Here is a 20366-nt window from a genome sequence, read left to right on the forward strand (position 1 = left end):
ATCAAAACAGAACCTTTTTAAAGCATAAATCTCACAGGACCAATAAAACAAAAATGCAGGCCAGACGCGGTGACTCACACCTGTAATCCCAGCACTTTGGGAGGCTGAGGAGGGTAGATCACGAGGTCAGGAGTTCGAGACCATCCTGGCCAAGATGGTGAAGCCCCATCTCTACTAAAAATACAAAAATTAGCTGGGCATGGTGGCACTTGCCTGTAATCCTAGCTACTTGGGAGGCTGAGGCAGGAGAATCACTTGAACCTGGGAGGCGGAGGTTGCAGTGAGCCAAGATGGTGCCATTGTACCCCAGCCTGGGCAACAAGAGCGAAACTCTGTCTTAAAAAAAAAAAATACAATTTAAAAACAAAAAGAAAAAAAACCAAGCTATACAGGCAACAAATAGCATGATGAATGGAATGGTACCTCACATCTCTGTACTAACATTGAATGTAAATAGACTTAATGCTCCACTTAAAAGATATAGAATTGCAGAATGGATAAGATTCACCAACCAACTTGAACCTGGGAGACGGAGGTTGCAGTGAGCCGAGATTGCACCACTGCACTTCAGCCTGGGCGACAGAGTGAAACTCCGTCCCATAAAAAAAAAAAAAAAAAGAATTCACCAACCAACTATCTGCCTTCAAGAGACTCACCTAACACATAAGGACTCACATAAACTTAAGGTAAAGGGGTGGAAAAAGACATTTCATGCAAAGGGACACCAAAAGCGAGCAGGAGCAGCTATTCTTTTTGTTTTTGTTTTTTTTTTTGAGATGGAGTCTCACTCTGTCGCCCAGGCTGGAGTACAGTAGTGCAATCTCAGCTCATTGCAACCTCCACCTCCTGGATTCAAGCTATTCTCCTGCCTCAGCCTCCTGAGTAGCTGTGCAGGCACTCACCACCATGCCCAGCTAATTTTTGTATTTTTAGTAGAGACGGGGCTTCACCATATTGGCCAGGCTGGTCTAGAACTCCTGACCTTGTGATCCACCCGCCTCAGCCTCCCAAAGTGCTGGGATTACAGGCGTGAGCCACCATGCCCGGCCAGGAGTAGCTATTCTTATATCAGACAAAACAAACTTTAAAGCAACAGCAACTAAAAAAGACAAAGAGGGACATTATGTAACAGCAAAAGGCCTTGTCCAACAGGCAAATATCACAATCCTAAACATATATGCACCTAACACTGGAACTCCCAAATTTATAAAACAATTACTAATAGACCTAAGAAATGAGACAGACCTCAACACAATAATAGTGGGGGACTTCAATATTCCACTGACAGCACTAGACAGGTCATCAAGACAGAAACAACGGATTTAAACTATACCCTGGAACAAATGGACTTAACAGATACTTACAGAACATTCCATCCAACAACCTCAGAATATACATTCTGTTCAACAGTGCATGGAACTTTCTCCAAGACAGACCATATGATAGGCCACAAAGCAAGCCTCAATACATTTAAGGAAAATGAAATTATCTCAAGCACTCTCTCAGACCACAGTGGAATAAAACTGGAAATCAACTCCAAAAGGAAGCTTCAAAACTATGCAAATACATCAAAGTTAAATAACCTGTTCCTGAATGATCATTGGGTCAAAAATGAAATCAAGACGGAAATTAAAAAATTCTTCGAACGGAATGACAGTAGTGACATAGCCTATCAAAACCTCTGGGATTCACCAAAGGCGGTGCTAAGAGGAAAGTTCATAGCCCTAAAAGCTTACATCACAAAGTCTGAAAGAGCACAGACAATCTAAGGTCACACCTCAAGGAACTAGAGAAACAAGAACAAACCAAACCGAAACCCAACAGAAGAAAGGAAATAACCAAGATCAGAGCAGAACTAAATGAAATTGAAACAAGCAAACAAAAAAATACAAAAGATAACAAACAAAAAGCTGGTTCTTTGAAAAGATAAATAAAATTGATAGATCATTAGCAAGATTAATCAAGAAAAGAAGAGAGAAAATCCAAACAAGCTCAATAAGAAATGAAAGGGGAGATATTACAACTGACACCACAGAAATACAAAAGATCATTCAAGGCTACTATGAACGCCTTACATGCTTAAACTAGAAAATCTAGAAGAGATGGATAAATTTCTGGGAAGATACAACCCTCCTAGCTTAAATCAGGAAGCATTAGATACTCTGAACAAACCAATAACCAGCAGCGAGATTGATATGGTAATTTAAAAATTACCAAGAAAAGGGCTGGGAGGGGTGGCTCACGCCTGTAATCCCAGCACTTTGGGAGGCCGAGGCAGGTGGATCATGAGGTCAGGAGTTCAAGACCAGCCTGACCAATATGGTGAAACCCCGTCTCTACTAAAAATACAAAAAAATTAGCCGGGAGTGGTGTCACGCACCTGTAATCCCAGCTACTCGGGAGGCTGAGGCAGGAGAATCACTTGAACCCAGGAGGCAGAGGTTGCAGTGAGCTGAGATCGCACCACTGCACTCCAGCCTAGGTGACAGAGTGAGATTCTGTCTCAAAAAAAAACAAAAAACAAAAAACAGAAGTCCAGGACCAAACGGATTCACAGCAGAATTCTACCAGACATTCAAAGAATTGTATTGGCACTATTCCACAAGATAGAGAAAGAGGGAACCCTCCCTAAATCATTCTATGAAGTCAGTATCATTCTAATACCAAAACCAGGAAAGGACATAACCAAAAAACAAAACTACAGACCAATATCCCTAATGAACATGGATGCTAAAATCCTTAACAAAATTCTAGTAACCAAATCCAACAACATATCAAAAAGATAATCCAGGGACCGGGCGTGGTAGCTCACTCCTGTAATCCCAGCACTTTGGGAGTCTGAGGCCGGCTGATCACCTGAGGTCAGGAGTTCGAAACCAGCCTGACCGATATGGAGAAACCTCATCTCTACTAAAAATACAAAATTAGCTGGGTGTTGTGGCGCATGCCTGTAATCCCAGCTACTCAGGAGGCTGACGCAGGAGAATTGCTTGAACCCAGGTGGCAGAGGTTGCAGTGAGCCGAGATTGTGCCATTGCACTCCAGCCGGGGCAACAAGAGCGAAACTCTGTCTCAAAAAGAAGAAGAAGAAAAAAAGATAATCCACCATGATCAAGTTGGTTTCATATCAGGGATGCAGGAATGGTTTAACATACACAAGTTAATAAATGTGATACACCACATAAACAGAATTAAAAATAAAAATCGCATGATCATCTCAATAGATGCGGAAAAAGCATTTGACAAAATTCAGCATCGCTTTATGATTAAAACTCTCAGCAAAATTGGCATAAAAGGGACATACCTCAATGTAATAAAAGCCATCTATGACAAACCCACAGCCAACATAATACTGAATGGGGAAAAGTTGAAAGCATTGCCTCTGAGAACTGGAACAAGACAAGGATGCCCACTCTCACCACTTCTTTTCAATGTAGTGCTGGAAGTCCTAGCCAGAGCAATCAGACAAGAGAAAGAAATCAAGGACATCCAAATCGGTAAAGAAGTCAAACTGTCGCTGTTTGTGGATTATATGATTGTTTACCTAGAAAATCCTAAAGACTCCTCCAGAAAGCTCCTGAAACTGATAAAAGAATACAGCAAAGTTTCCAGATACAAAATTAATGTACACACATCAGTAGCTCTTCTATACACCAACAGTGACCAAGCTGAGAATCAAATCAAGAACTCAACCCCTTTTACAATAGCTGCGAAAAAGATAAAATACTTAGGAAAAGACCTAACCAAGGAGGTGAAAAACCTCTACAAGGAAAACTACAAAACACTGCTGAAAGAAAGCATAGATGACACAAGCAAATAGAAACACATATCATACTCATGAATGGGTAGAATCAATATTGTGAAAATGACCATCCTTCCGAGAGCAATCTACAAATTCAATGCAATTCCCATCAAAATACCACCATCATTCATCACAGAATTAGAAAAAACAATTCTAAAGTTCATATGGAACCAAAAAAGAGCCCACATAGCCAAAGCAAGACTAAGCAAAAAGAACAAATCTGGAGGCATCACATTACCTGATTCCAAGCTATCCTATAAGGCCATAGTCAGACAAACAGCATGGTACTGGTATAAAAATAGGCACATAGATCAATGGGACAGAATAAAGAACCTGGAAATAAACCCAAATACTTACAGCCAACTGATCTTCAACAAAGCAAACAAAAACATAAAGTGGAGAAAGGACATCCTTTTCAACAAATGGTGCTGGGATAATTGGCTAGCCACATGTAAGAGAATGAAACTGAATCTTCATCTCTCACCTTACACAAAAATCAACTCAAGGTGGATTAAGGACTTAAATCTAAGACCTGAAACTATTAAAATTCTAGAAGATAACATTAGAAAAACCCTTCTAGACATTGGCTTAGGCAAGAACTTCATGACCAAGAACCCAAAAACAAATGTAATAAAAACAAAGATAAACAGCTGGGTCTTAAACTAAAGAGCTTTTGCACGAGAAAAGGAACAGTCAGCAGCGTAAAGAGAACCCACAGAGTGGGAGAAAAGCTTCACAATCTATACATCTGACAGAGGACTAATATACAGAATCTACAATGAACTCAAACAAATCAGCAAGATAAAAACAATCCCATCAAAAAGTGGGCTAAGGACATGAAAAGACAATTCTCAAAAGAAGATATACAAATGTGTATGAAAAAGTGCTCAATATCACCAATGATTGGGGAAATGCAAATCAAAACCACAATGCAGTACCACCTTACTCCTGCAAGAATGGCCATAATCAAAAAATCAAAAAACAGTAGATGTTGGTGTGGATGCAGTGAACAGGGAACACTTTTATGTGCTGGTGGGAATATAAACGAGTACAGCCACTATGGAAAACAGTGTGGGGGCCGGGCGCGGTTGCTCACGCCTGTAATTCTAGTACTTTGGGAGGCCGAGGCGGGCGGATCACGAGGTCAGGAGTTCGAGACCAGTCTGCCCAACATAGTGAAATCCCGTCTCTACTAAAAATACACAAAAAATTAGCTGGGCGTGGTGGTGTGCGCCTGTAATCCCAGCTACTTGGGAGGCTGAGGCGGAGGTTGCAGTGAGCTGAGATCGCACCACGGCGACAGAATGAGACTCTGTCATAAAAAAAAAAAAAAGAAAAAAGAAAAAAAAAATAAATAACGTGTGGAGATTCCTTGAAGATCTGAAAGTAGAACTACCATTTGATCCAGCAGTCCCACTACTGGGTATCTACCCAGAGGAAAAGAAGTCATTATACGAAGAAGATACTTGCACACACGTTTATAGCAGCACAATTTGCAATTGCAAAAACGTGGAACCAACCCAAATGCCCATCAATCAACCAGTGGATAAATTAACCATGGTATATATATACAATGGAATACTACCCAGCCATAAAAAGGAGTGAATTAATGGCATTCACAGCGACCTGGATGGGATTGGAGACTATTATTCTAAGTGAAGTAACTCAGGAATGGGAAACCAAACATTGTATGTTCTCACTTATAAGTGGGAGCTAAGCTATGAGGATGCAAAGGCATAAGAATGACACAATGGACTTTGGAGACTCAGGGGGAAAGGGTGGGAAGGGGGTAAGGTATAAAAGACTACAAATTGGGTTCAGTGTATACTGCCCGGGTGATGGGTGCACCAAAATCTCACAAATCACCACTAAAGAACTTATTCATATAACTAAACACCACCTGTTCCCTGATAACCTATGGGGGAAAAAAACAAAAACCCTGACCACCTTACTTAATGAGATAACTAAGTTACCTGCACCCCACCCCCACCCCTAGTGGAGCAACTGACATTTTAACTCCTACCCAATGTTCTGGTTTTGGGTTTTTCCACTTTGTTTTGACCTCTGGGGATTTCCTTTACTTGCAAGTTCAGCTGTACATTTAAAAGGATTTTATATTGTATTTGGTATTTCTTTTTTTTTTCTGTTCTTAAATATCTTTTTATTTATTTAATTTTTTTATTATACTTTAAGTTCTAGGGTACATGTGCGTAACGTGCAGATTTGTTACATATGTATACCTGTGCCATGTTGGCGTGCTGCACCCATCAACTCGTCAGCACCCATCAACTCGTCATTTATATCAGGTATAACTCCCAATGCAATCCCTCCCCCCTTCCCCCTCCCCGTGATAGGCCCCGGTGTGTGATGTTCCCCTTCCCGAGTCCAAGTGATCTCATTGTTCAGTTCCCACCTATGAGTGAGAACATGAGGTGTTTGGTTTTCTGTTCTTGCGATAGTTTGCTGAGAATGATGGTTTCCAGCTGCATCCATGTCCCTACAAAGGACACAAACTCATCCTTTTTGATGGCTGCATAGTATTCCATGGTGTATATGTGCCACATTTTCTTAATCCAGTCTGTCACTGATGGACATTTGGGTTGATTCCAAGTCTTTGCTATTGTGAATAGTGCCGCAATAAACATACGTGTGCATGTGTCTTTATAGCAGCATGATTTATAATCCTTTGGGTATATACCCAGTAATGGGATGGCTGGGTCATATAGTACTTCTAGTTCTAGATCCTTGAGGAATCGCCATACTGTTTTCCATAATGGTTGAACTAGTTTACAATCCCACCAACAGTGTAAAAGTGTTCCTATTTCTCCACATCCTCTCCAGCACCTGTTGTTTCCTGACTTTTTAATGATTGCCATTCTAACTGGTGTGAGATGGTATCTCATTTGGTATTTCTAAGTGTTTTGTAGTGTGGGAGGACTTTCATTCAGATTATTTTGGCTACCATATTACTGGAAATGGACATCAAAGATTATTTTAAAAGGAAAATAATTTTAGGATGGCAAGCAGCATTGGCTTAGATGCCAATATTAGATTGAATTCTTAAAGAATTTTTATTTAGAAGGGCATCCTCCTTTCTTTCATAGAAGAAGGTAAATGGATTTTTTTTTCTGCCCTATTTTATCTTTAAATATTTTGGCTTGCCTAAAAAAGTAAACAAAACAGTCGATCTACCAGTCACTGTATATCATATGAATACATACATTCATATTTATGTAGAATAAATTGGGGGAAGTTCTAGTAATCTGGTGCAACTTAAATGCAAGGTAGACATTGAAGAATCTCTAGAGATGAGAATCACAAGGTAGACATGGACTACATAATTATGCTACACTAAGGCGTTTAGATTTTATTTTGAAGGTGATGGGGAACCTTTCTATCTATATATGAATCTTGGCATATTTGGCAGAATATCCGTTTTTTTGCCAGTTTCTTAAAAGAAGACTTTCTTGAAATGGACTGTAGCCGGGGCGAGGAGAAGGATACATCTTACATGTGCATATGTATTCTGGATGGGTATAAGAATCTTGATCAGATTAATGGCTCATGGTTCTCAAGTTTTTGTTTGTTTGTTTGTTTATGAGACACACTCTCACTCTGTAGCCCAGGCTGGAGTGCGGTGGCACGATCTCGGCTCACTGCAAGCTCCGCCTCCCGGGTTCACTCCAATCTTCTGCCTCAGCCTCCCTAGTAGCTGCGACTACAGGCGCCCCCTACCACGCCGGGCTAATTTTCTTGTATTTTTAGTAGAGACGGGGTTTCACCGTGTGTTAGTCAAGATGGTCTCGATCTCCTGACCTTGTGATCCCTCCGCTTCGGCCTCCCAAAGTGCTGGGATTACAGTCGTGAGCCACCGCACCCGGCGGTTCTCAACTTTTTATGGTGAACTCTGCCCCACAAATAAAAGGTGCTTGGCATGCTTTGTAGAAAAGAGAGAGTAACTTATTTCCTTTCACACATGTCAGGAAGAAGATGTAATGTAATATGGATAAAGAACAGATTGTTTATGGTGAGTCTTGAGGGGTCGTCCTCTTTTGTTTCCTCTTACTCCTCATATTCAGAACCTAGTCTGCCTGTCTTGGAATTACATTTCTACCTTAGAAATCGACTAAGTCTCTACTCTAGTTTTTTCCTTTTTGACTTCGGCACTCACTCATGTGATTGTAATCTTCTGGAATTAGGTGCTTAAAATATTTGAGAGGTTCCCCATCACCTTCAAAATAAAATCTAAACTCTTTAGCATGGCATAACTATGTAGTCCATGTCTACCTTGTGGTCTTCATTTCTAGAGATTCTTCAATGTCCACCTTGCATTTAAATTGCACCAGATTACTAGAACTTCCCCCAAATTCTATATATTAGACCTAAGCTTGTGATTTTTATTTTTATTTTTTATTTTTTGAGACAGAGTATCGCTCTTGTCACCCAGGCTGGACTGCAATAGGGCGATCTCGGCTTTGCAACTTCCGCCTCCCATGTTCAAGCAATTATCCTGCCTTAGACTCGCGAGTAGCTAGGATTACAAGCATGCGCCACCACTCCCGGCTAATTATTTGTATTTTTAGTAAAGTCGGGGTTTCACCATGTTGGCCAGGCTGGTCTCGAACTCCTGACCTCAAGTGATCCTCCCACCTCAGCCTCCCAAAGTGCTGGGATTACAGACATGAGCCACTGTGCCCAGCCAAGCTTCTGACTTTTTTTTTTTTTTTTAGGGGATGTTTATTTATTTATTTAGAGACAGAGTTTCTCTTTTGTCATCCAGGTTGGAGTGCAATGGCATGATCTCAGCTCACTGCAACCTCCCCGTCCCGGGCACAAGCAGTTCTCCTGCTTCAGCCTCTCGAGTAGCTGGGATTACAGGCATGGGCTACCATGCCCAACTAATTTTGTATTTTTAGTAGAGATGGGGTTTCACCATGTTGGTCAGGCTGGTCTCGAACTCCTGATCTCGAGTTATCTTCCAGCCTCGGCCTCCCAAAGTGGTGGGATTATAGCCGTAAGCCACCGCGCCCAGCCTGGAAGGGATATTTAGAGATAGAGTGACAAGTTCCAGAATGCACTGAACCCATTAACTTCTACAATGGATTTCCCTTTCAGTCTCAAAACACTTCCGGAGGTTGGAAATTTCTTTATTGATTTTTTTCTGAAATGAAATCAATTAACATCCATTATAAAAACTTTAAAACCACAGTAGTGTAAAAATAGGATATTTAGGAACTCCTTTGCACTCCCCTCATTTAGTTCTACCCCACGGAATTAACAATTGTTAATATGTTCTTGTTTATCCTTTCAGAACTCCATTTATTGGTGAGAATGGTGTCATATAAAACTTCTTAGCTAGACTCAGGAGGCTGAGGCAGCAGAACCGCTTGAACCTGGGAGGCGGAGGCTGCAGCGAGCTGAGACCACGCCACTGCCCTCCAGCCTGGGAGACAGAGCAAGACTCGGTCTCAGAAAAAAAAAAAAAAAAGAAAAGAAAAGAAAAAGAAAAAGAAAAGAAGTCTCAGCCAGGCACAATGGCTCATGCTTGTAATCACAGCACTTCTGGAGGCCAAGGTGGGAAGAAGATCCCCCGAGGGCAGGAGTTTGAGACCAGCCTTGGCAACCCAGAGAGACCTCCCCCCCATCTCTTACGTTTTTCTTATGCTTTCTCTTGGACATTTCTTTATTACATTTCTTCCTCTTCTTACAAAACCATTGACTTATCTGTTTATGTGTCATGCCAAATTCAAATGAGAGTGATAAACTCTCTTGTATCCTGGGGCACCTGTTTAACTTCAACTTTGCCCAGAGAGTGTCCATGAGGGATTTGCTGACTAATCTTTTCTTGGGATATTGTTTCTCATTTTCCCTTTCCTTTTTTATTTTCCTGTTCATCTTCCAGCTCCTTTTCATTTTCCTCTTCTTTTTCTCACTCTCTCTTTCCACCTGCTTCTCCTCCTCCTTCTCTCCATTTCTGCTTTCCCTTTTGTTCATCTTCACTGTAATTTCCATTTGATTGTTCTGGATTTTGATCACAAGTCATAGCTGGTTGTTTCTGTATAACGAGATCCCAACTTTTCAATTTTGTGAAGTTACCACCACCTTCCAGCCCTTGCTGATTTAGATCCATGATTGTTTTGCTTTGGGTCTTCTGTCTTAGAGGCTCTGTTTGATTTTTAGAAATAAAAAAATTCTCAGCGCCAGATGATTTTACCTCAGAAAAGTCACAATTGTAGGAACTGTCTTGGCCAGTCTGAAAGGATCCAAGCTTCTGATTTTAATGAAAATATTTCCTGGCTGGGCTCGGTGGCTCATGCCTGTAATCCCAGCACTTTGGGAGGCCGAGGTGGGCAGATCATAAGGTCAGGAGTTTGAGACCAGCCTGGCCAATATGGTGAAACCCCATCTCTACTAAAAATACAAAAATTAGCTGAGTGTGGTGGCACGCACGTGTAGTCCCAGCTACTTGGGAGGCTGAGGCAGGAGAATCGCATGAACCCGGGAGGCACAGGTTGCAGTGAGCCGAGATCACACCACTGCACTCCAGCCTGGGTGACAGAGCGAGACACCGTCTCAAGAAAAAAAAAATTTGAATGAGTTTGCTTCCACTAAAGCCAAGAAAGTAGAATTTAATAAATTCTAGTTTTGGTGTAAATAACATGTTTTAAACTTAATTGCTGTGACTTGTAATTTATCTTTTTCAATATTTTTTCAACTCCTTTAATGTTCCAGGAAAAATTTAATTATTCAAGAATACATAAAAACCTGTATATGGAACCTGTATTTTGCCTTTTGCCTCAGGCTTCAATATGGTTCAGTATGGCACTGTTACTGGTCCTGTCTTTATTAAAAATATTGATATTTTGTTCATCATGGACATTTGCATTAATTTGATTTTTTATATATTTCATTAAAACATCATTCCTCAGGCTGGGTGCGGTGGCTCACGCCTGTAATCCCAGCACTTTGGGAGGCCGATGTGGGCGGACCACGAGGTCAGGAGATCGAGACCATCCTGGCCAACAAGGTGAAACCCCGTCTCTACTTAAAAATTCAAAAAAATTAGCCGGGCGTGGTGGTGGGCACCTGTAGTCCCAGCTACACGGGAGGCTGAGGCAGAATGGCATGAACCCGGGAGGCAGAGCTTGCAGTGCTGAGAAGGTGCCACTGCACCCCAGCCTGGGTGACAGCAAGACTTGTCACAAAAACAAACAAAAAATCATTCCTCTCGATAACTGAATTTTTTGGTGCCCCCTTAAATTTTGCACATGAAGCAAGTGTCTCACTCACCCTACCCTATTCTCAGCCCTGCTCGAGGTCCTTAGATGTAAATAATCTATTTGATATGCCAGTGTTGTGTGGGAAGTGCAATTCTTTTTTTAAAAAAAGAGCTTCCTTTCGGCCAGAACTGCCATCTTCCAGTAATTTGCCAAAATGACGAACACAAAGGGTAAGAGAGGCACCCGATAGATGTTCTCTAGGCCTTTTAGAAAACGGCTGAGGCGGGAGGATCACTTGAGGTCGAGTTCAAGACCAGCCTGGCCAACATGGCAAAACCCCATCTCTACTAAAAATGCAAAAATTAGCTGGGCGTGGTGGCAGATGCCTGTAATCCCATCTACTCGGCAGGCTGAGGCAGGAGAATCACTTGAACCCAGGAGGTAGAGGTTGCAGTGAGCCAAGATCACGCCACTGCACTCCAGCCTGGGCAACAGAGCAAGACTCTGTCTTAAAAAAAAAAAAAAAAGAAAATATGGAGTTGTTCCTTTGGCCATGTACACGTGAATCTATAAGAAAGGCGATATTATTAGCCGGGCGTGGTGGCATGTGCCTGTAGTCCCAGCTACTCAGGAGGTTGAGGCAGGAGAATCACTTGAACCTGGGAGGTGAAAGTTGCAGTGAGCCGAGATCTCACCACTGCACTCCAGCCTCGGCAACAGGGCGAGACTTCATCTCAAAAAAAAAATATATATATATATATGTATTTTTTTCTATATGTATATAGAAAAATATATGCTCATTATGGACTATATATATTTCTATATATATATTCTATATACATATAAAAAATATATATATACACATATAGAGACATCGAGGGAATGCATACTATTCAAAAAGGAATGTCCCATAAGTGTTACCATGGCAAAACTGTGTCTACAATGTTAACCAGCATGCTGTCGGCATTGTTGTAAACAAAGAAGCTAAGGGCAAGATTCTTGCCAAGAGAATTAATGTGCGGATTGAGTACATTAAGCGCTCTAAGAGCCAAGATAGCTTCCTGAAACACATGAGGGAAAATGATCAGAAAAAGAAGGAAGCCAAAAAGAGAGGTACCTGGGTTCAACTCAAGTGCCAGGCTGCTCCACCCAGAGAAGCGTACTTTGTGAGAACCAATGGAAAGGAGTCTGGGCTGCTGGAACCCATCCCCTATGAATTCAAGCATAATAGGTGCAAAAACATAAAAGACCTCTGCACTGTAAAAATGTTTCTCTTCATTAAGTAGACGTGTGCTGTCCTCTCCCCCAAACAAATATTTAAAACAAAATTTAAAAGTGTCCTAATTCATTGTATAATGTCTTTACTATTCAAATTTAATGTATTTCTTGTTGAAAGATGTGAGGTGGCTTATTATGTAACAAATTACTCAATTGGCTAGAAACGGTCAGATATTATTTATGAAATACTTGTACTTGTTGGAAGATAGTCAGGCTGGGCATGGTAGCCCATGCCTGTAATCCTGGGAGACGGAGGTTGCAGTGAGCCGAGATCACGCCATTGCACTCCAGTCTGGGCGACAAGAGAAAAACTCCGTCTCAAAAAAAAAAAAAAAAAAAAAAAAAAGTCCATTCAAATCATCATGGAAGAAATAATTTACAAAATTTTAAAAAAGAAAAAAGAATCTATTTGAGACTAGGGGATATCTGAAAGTATTGTAGTTGAATATATAGGTTTTTTATTCTTAAAAGTGGTTTCTATCACACGTCCCCACTTTTTAGTACAGAGTTTATAGTGCTGAAATGGAGAGAAATTTTATTTTTTTAAATAATACGTATTTTTTTCTGAATACGTAATTCATTCACATGATTCAAAACTCAAAAGGTATAAAGAAAAAATATATGGCAAAAAGTCTCCCACCCCTACTCCCCAACCACCCAGTTCTTTTCCCTAGAGGCAATCAATGTTAACAATATCCTTTAAGAGTTAATTAATGCTTATTCAAGCAAATATGTGTTTTAATCCCCCCCCTTTTTACACAAATGGTAGTCTTTAATCTTGCTTTTTCAATTTAACAATATGTATTGGAGCTCACTCCATATCGGTTTATAAAGAAGTTTGTGATGGTTAATACCGAGTGTCAACTTGATTGGATTGAAAGATACAAAGTATTGATCCTGGGTGTGTCTGTGTAGGTGTTGCCAAAGCGAATTAACATTTGAGCAGTGGGCTGCTATTCCTTGAAAATGGCAAGTGAGTCATGGCAGTAGTTGGGAAAAGTACATACTACATGGGAATGACTGCACTCCAGCCTTGGAAACAGAGCAAGACCTCATCTTAAAAAAAAAAAAAAAAAAAAAAGGTATTGCAATGGGGAAAAATTGGTTTTTAAGAAAAGGACCATCGATTGTTTTCCATTATCCCATGTAAAGATTATTTTACATGGAGTTCATTGATTTGTTAACTTTAGAATTCAAATTCCTTATGGAGTTTATTGTAAATAAAGAGCAAGTTTTTGCTTGATTTCCTTCTATTATCCCTAATGATCGTACACAGACTCACTTTCAGAGTGTGCTTGGTAAAACCTGGAAGCTTGAAGACAAGCCTTAGGCATCACTGGCCGTGCAGGTGGGTGACAACACAACAGTAGGCAGGCTTCCAGATACCCACCAACAGAGCAGCTTGGCTTTTCTGCTTTACATATCAGGCTTCTAAGTAAGATTTCACTTCATGAAAAGGGTCTGCTAATCCAATTATTTTGTTTTACAACTGTTTTGAATTTTCTACCTTGAATATTTGAAATGAGGACTTTGAATGTCATCAGGGCTAACAGTATCACCTATCAAGGTTCTGAAAATGCATTTTGAGATTGACAAAACAAACAAAAGCCCAAATTGTTGCTCTGGGGCTTATTAACCTCAGACAGGGGATTTGTTACACCTTTTCTTTTCTATTGTCTTTGTGCCCAGTAGTGTCAAAACACATAATTGGTGCTCAAGTATACTGTATGAATCTGACAGACCTTTCTCATGATATATATTCGCTGAGCAAGCAATACTGTAAAGCAAAGACATTTAAGTTTGTGTGCACATGTAATGAGAACACTTTAACACTAAATGAGGCCAGGCGCGGTGGCTCACGCCTGTAATCCCAGCACTTTGGGAGGTCGAGGCAGGTGGATCATGAGGTCAGGAGATCGAGACCATCCTGGCCAACATGGTGAAATCCCGTCTCTACTAAAAATACAAAAACTAAGCTGGGCACAGTGGCCTGTAATCCCAGCACTTTGGGAGGCTGAGGCGGGTGGATCACCTAAGGGCAGGAGGTCATGACCAGCCTGGTCAACATGGTGAAATCCTGTCTTTACTAAAAATACACAAATTAACTGGGCGTGGTAGTGGGCGCCTGTAATCCCAGCTACTTGGGAGGCTGAGGCAGGAGAATTGCTTGAACCTGGGAGGTGGAGGTTGCAGTGAGCCGAGATCACGCCACTGCACTCCAGCCTGGGTGACAGAGCGAGACTCTGTCTCAAAAAAAACAAAAAAACAAAAAAAAACCCCCAAAAATTAGCTGGGTGTGGTGGCGTGTGCCTATAATCCCAGCTACTCAGGAGGTTGAGGCCAGGAGGCAGAGATTGCAGTGAGCCGAGATCATGCCACTGGCTTGGAGCAGAGCGAGACTCCATCTCAAAAAAACTAAGAGGGAATAATATAGTAATAAATAACATAATACATATAATAATAAGGAAAAGACTAAAGAACCATTCCTATGACTTGAGGTTTTAAGAACACTTTTTTTTTTTATTTTTGAGGCAAGGTCTCACTGTCACCCAGGCTGGAGTGCAGTAGCGTGATCATGGGTCACTGCAGCCTCGACCTCCACAGGCTCGGGTGATCCTCTCACCTCAGCCTCCCATGTATCTGGGACTACAGGTATGTGCCATCATGCCCAGCTAGTTTTTGCATTTTTTGTAGAGATGGGGTTTTGACATGTTGCCTAGGCTCGTCTCAAACTCCTGGGCTCAAGCAATCCTCCCACCTCAGCCTCCCAAAGTGCTGGGGTTATACATGTGAGCCACCGTGCCCAGCCTCACATTAAAATTTTGTAGGAAAAAAGTCAACAGGGACATATAGATAAAAGGTATATGCATTTTAAAGTCTCATTTTCCTGGATTTCTAAATGCCATTATACTTAATACTACTGCTACTGTTACAACTTCTTCACCATGTGATGTTGCCCAAAGAGCAGCCAGACCCTCCTAAAATTAAGTTATATTACATCACTCACCCGTTAAAAATCCCTCAAATGGCTCCCCATCTTGCTTAGTAAAAGCCCAAAGTCCTTGCCATGGTCTACAAAGCCCCACATAATCAGTGAACACACACTCCTTGCCGTGATCCATTGCATGCATTTTTCTCCAACCTTATTTCTTTTGAGACAGAGTCTCACTCTCTCACCCAGGCTGCAGTGCAGTGGACCATCTCAGCTCACTGCAATCTCTGCCTCCTGCGTTCAAGCGGTTCTCCTGCCTCAGCTTCCCAAGTAGCTGGGATTACAGGTGCCTGCCATCACGCCTGGCTAATTTTTTTATTTTTTGCAGAGACAGGGTTTCACCATGTTGGCCAGGCTGGTCTTGAACTCCTGACCTCAGGTGATCCATCCACCTTGGCCTCCCAAAGTGCTGGGATTACAGGCATGAGCCCACCACACCCGGTCTCTCCAACCTTATTTCTTACCATTTTCTTTAATTTACTTTACCTCAGCCATAATGACCTCTTGACTGTTCTCCATGGCATCATGCATGCAGTTCCTACCTTGAGGCCTTTCAGACTTACTGTTAACTCCTGCCTGCAATGTTCTTCTCTCAGACACCCACAAGGTTTGGTTGCTTAGTTCATCCAGGTCTCTGTTGAAATGCCACCTTCCCAAGGAGGCCATCTCAAACCATCTTATATAAAATAATCACACTCCATAAATATTCCCTAACACCCTTACTCTGCTTTTTTTCTCCATGGCACTTATTACAATGACATATTTATGTTTATTGTCTACCTCCCCTAACTAGACCACAAGCTCCTCAAGGGCAGGGACTTTGCTTCTGTGCACTGCTGAAATCCTGTCACTAAAAACAATGGCACAGAGTATGAATTTAAATGTTTAACTGTATTTTCATCATGATTTAAAAAAATTTCCAGCAGGGCACGGTGGCTCACACCTGTAATCCTAGCACTTTGGGAGGCCAAGGTGGGCAGATCATGAGGTCAGGAGTTCGAGACCAGCCTGACCAACAAGGTGAGAGCCCATCTCTACTAAAAGTACAAAAATTAGTCCCCCACTGCACTCCAGCCTGGGTGACAGAGCGAGACTCCGTCTCAAAAAAAAAAAAAAAAATTTCCTTGTAGTACCTTTATGGGGAAAATCTAACAGGAACTTGAAGCTTTTAGAGATGTTCATTTCCCCAGATTTCATGGATTTGCACTAGAGGCTCCCAACAAGTAGGTCCATTTTAGGTCTATACTCTAGTCTACAAGGATTTGAAATAATAAGAGGAGAATCCAGTCAATACAACCTCTACTGTACTCAGGGACTTGACTGCCAGCACAGAACTGCTTCCCTTCCCATGTTATCTCAAGGTTCTCTTTTCTCTCAAAAAGGTCAGGAACCCCTGGAATACTGTGCTGTACCTTACACAGAGCAGGTACCCAGACTGACTGACTATATTTTAGCCTTGGAATCAATCAGCCCATGCTAAATCTCTCCGGGTTGCAGATAATAACTGCAATAGAATGCCTTCTCAATCACAGAGTTGAATCTTATATAGCTTTTATTTCAGTGATCAAAAAAATGCAATAAATGGAATCTACACTAATTAACATTAGGCATGCACCTCTACCTGAAACTGCTGTTAGCTTCTGATTGGCCTAAATCTTTATAACTTATTTAGGCACATCACTGAATTTTTTGTACCCTGATATACAGGGTAAGTTAACTTCTTCCTTGTGGCAGTCTAGTAATAAGAATTATGTTCACTGGCTAGATTCCTTTATAAGTAAAGGCCTCTAGACTCTTAGGCTACCTATCCTACCTTGAGACTATACTTACTATGGATATTTAAGCAAATCATCATATAGGAAAGGGAGATCATCAAGAAAACTGAAGTGTACTGTATAAACACTCTTACAGATCTTTTTCTCCAACACTGATAATCAAACACTAGATAAGGACACCAAATTATCCTTCCCCCACTTCTGCCCTTTCTGATAAACACAAGGATCTTCCCTGAAATCAGAAATGACTCCACACAAATGAGAGATTTTTACGTATGTGGTCCCACTATCAAAATTATAGGAAGCAGTTAATGGGGCTTTGAGAAAAGCATAGTCCCATGTACAGTAATATGCATCTAAATAGAGTTTTCCATTCACCTGTCAATTATTTTCACAAGATTAGCATTAAAAAATACAAGCAAACATATGACCCTCAAGCTTCACACACAAAAAAATTGGTCTTTGTTCATTCTCAGATGACAGGATGTCCCAAGAGTAACAAAAGATGGGAGCCAATCCTCTCATAGCCGTTTCTTCAATCATCCCATCAACAGCTCTTCATTTCTTGAACTACCTTCCTTTTCCAAAGAGGTAATGCTGAGATCAGTCAGAAAGGCTTTCTGAGAAAACTGGCTTGGATTTCTGGGTCTGTTCCAGTCGATTCAAGATGAACTGGCTTGTATCAATGAAGCGCTCAACGCAGTTCACAAAACAGGCCTCAGCCCGACTGTCCAACTTTGGCCCAGGCTTGTCCATGCACTTCTCCTGCTCAGGACAAGATACAGAATCACAAAGGGAACTTGGGAAAAAAAAAAGACGGTTGGGGGCAGGGGTCCCTTTCTTGTTGCTTAGAGAAAAAAAACTACCTAAAAATAGTATTTGATATGTTAATAATAGTTCACATTTGGCAGCTGACCAAGTATATAGCAATGTTCTCTAGCCTTACATTAAATTCTTACAACAATCCTATGGAATAGATACTATTATAAATCCTTGTTTTACAAAGAGGGAAACTGCGGCACAGAGATACTTTGCCCAAAGTCACAGGGCCAGAAAATGGCAGAGCTGGGATATTCCAGAGCAAGAAAATGGCAAAATACAAGTGAAGTAACCTTTCGATGAATTTGGTTGTAACTCCACAATGCTGTTTGCACTAAATGCCTTTAAGTTAACTACAGAATAAAAGGGTGAAAGGATAAATCATTACAGCAAGATACCCTAAAACTTACCAAAGAAGAAAAAAATCTATGACTTGAGATTCTATAACCTTGTCTACTTAAGCTAGAGATTCTTGAATCCTGTTACGATGAATGGAAAATTGTATGAATTTTCCTAAAGGGTTCATAGCTTACAGGTTTTTTTCCTTTCTTTCTTTTTTTTTTTTTTTTCTTTTTTGAAACAGAGTCTGGCTCTGTCACCCAGGCTGGAGTGCAGTGGCATGATCTCACTGTAACCTCCGCCAGGTTCAAGCCATTCTCGTGCCTCAGCTTCCTGAGTAGCTAGGATTACAGGCGGGTGCCACCCCGCCCAACTAATTTTTTCTATTTTTAGTAGAGACAGGGCTTTGCCATGTTGCCCAGACTGGTCTCGAACTCCTGACTTCGAATGATCCACCCACCTCCCAAAGTGCTGGCATGAGCCACCACGCCTGGCACCTTACAGATTCTTGCAATAGTACTTAACCACACGCCCTCCTGTCCCCAAAGTAACCAATCACAGATATTTTTTAAAAAGAATCAAAAGTACTCTGGTCCAAGGCAGACCAGAGTTAAGTAAGCATCTGGTAGGTGTCATAATCCGGCAATACCATAAGTTTATGGGAAAGGGCCTGTGGAAACCAATGACTGTATATAGTTCAAGTTAAGTGGTTCAAAAATTTCGTTCATTATTCTCTGCCATGTACACAAGCCTCAGACTCTCTAATTCCAAGGAAAATTATCCTTGGCCTCTGAATTCGGTGAATTGTGTACATTAAGGGAGAGCTGTCCTTGGCAAGCAGAACACGTTGTCAAGCTGCAAATGCCTTCCACCCTTTTGCCAAAGTCCCCTCACAGGGCAGGCTCAATTCCTTAACCTTCAGACCCGAAACGGCTTGGTATTACACAACAATCCAACAAGAAAGCAAATAAGTATGTACGTTGGAAAAGATTACACCACTTTTATAGTTAGTGGGCTGGAGCCACTCATTTCTCAGCGGAGAGGGTTAGAACTAGGTAATGAAGGTAAATCCCGAGAAGTCCAGGAATAGCAGATTCACTGATTCACTGACTCTCTGGGATTCGGGCTGCCAAAAATAAAATCCCAGTACTGGGGACTCCAATCAGTCTTGGTGACCAGCACTAGGCAGCTTCAACCTCGGGTGCCTGAAAGTGCTGGGTGTCCAGTGGCATAAGTCTTCTTTGATACCCAGTCCTCTGCACCAACAAAGCCGAGGTCCGGAATGACAGTCCCCAGAGAACCGGAGTCACCCTTCTCCCATCCGCCTAGGCCACAGGAACCTGAGAAAATCAAGGGGTGCTGCCAGGTGCCCACCCCCTCCCCGAATCCCCGACGTTGTCGCGAGTCCCGCGGTACAAGGACAGAGGGAAAGTAGGTACACTGTTCAGGTCCCAGCCCCAGGCTCCTCACCCAACAAAGTTCAGTCATCTGGTGCACCAGCTGCTGGAAGCGCTGCTTTTGAGTTTCTACCTCGATGAAATGCTGCAACTGCGGGTCCACTGCACCCAAACCCGCCGCGGAGGAAGAAGAGGAGGAATCCATCCCAGGGCGACCAGGCTTGCAGAGACGAACTCCTTACCAACTCGCCGACCTTCACGTGTCTCCGCGACGGAACCGGAACCACAGCTCGCCGCCTCTGGGACCGCCCCCGTGAGTGCACTGCGTCGGCGCAAGGCAGGCGCCCAACTCCACCCCGCCGCCTCACAAGCCTTGGCGCGGGTGCTTAGTTCCCGGAGTCGGCGGGTCCCACTCCTGGAGCCCGCAATCCCGTAACCCCGCAACCCTCTGGTTGCGCCCAGCCTTGCGCCTTGAGATCGCAGGGCTTAATAAACCCAGAGCCGAGGTGCCGTTGAGATGTTATTCCAAAAAGAAAACAAAGGAGAAAAGGAATTTACTTCAGACCACGTGGTCCATTCCGTGCTGGCCCAACAGCTCCGCCCCTGTCCATTTCCAAATTGGCCCGCGTTTTCTGAGCTAACAGAGTTGTGCGCTGACCGAACAGCTGGGTCGGTTATTTGGCTATCCTGGGCCACTGGCTTTCGTTTTTTGATGAAGTTTTCCTCTCCCGACGTAGGGAAATG

At 42.1% G+C, this 20366-nt stretch overlaps 2 protein-coding genes and 1 pseudogene across 3 annotated transcripts in view; all 3 read right to left on the minus strand.

The window, feature by feature from the left end:
- The window catches only part of TAF7L (TATA-box binding protein associated factor 7 like), an 81111-nt gene extending 63279 nt beyond the window's left edge, over positions 1–17832 (minus strand). Inside the window, exon 1 of the mRNA XM_001092487.5 lies at positions 17446–17832. The gene's annotated coding sequence lies outside the window, so the exon portion shown is untranslated. The remainder of the gene's footprint in view (positions 1–17445) is intronic.
- On the minus strand, positions 9015–10064 carry LOC106995269 (NANOG neighbor homeobox pseudogene; annotated as a pseudogene).
- TIMM8A (translocase of inner mitochondrial membrane 8A) lies at positions 16827–19900 on the minus strand. 2 transcript variants are annotated; one of them, XM_028841758.2, is made up of 2 exons: positions 19696–19897; positions 16827–19565 (listed from the first exon to the last, which is right to left on the minus strand). In XM_028841758.2, exons 1-2 carry the CDS (start codon positions 19825–19827, stop codon positions 19551–19553), a joined length of 147 nt encoding a protein of 48 aa, XP_028697591.1. In that variant the 5' UTR covers positions 19828–19897; the 3' UTR covers positions 16827–19550.
- Positions 19901–20366: the final 466 nt, after the last annotated feature.

This window comes from Macaca mulatta, chromosome X, assembly GCF_049350105.2.
Source record: "Macaca mulatta isolate MMU2019108-1 chromosome X, T2T-MMU8v2.0, whole genome shotgun sequence".
NCBI lineage: Eukaryota > Metazoa > Chordata > Mammalia > Primates > Cercopithecidae > Macaca > Macaca mulatta.

Coding starts and splice junctions, on each gene's coding strand:
- TIMM8A (XM_028841758.2), bottom strand. CDS start 19,827: ATGGATTCCTCCTCTTCTTCCTCCGCGGCGGGTTTGGGTGCAGTGGAC.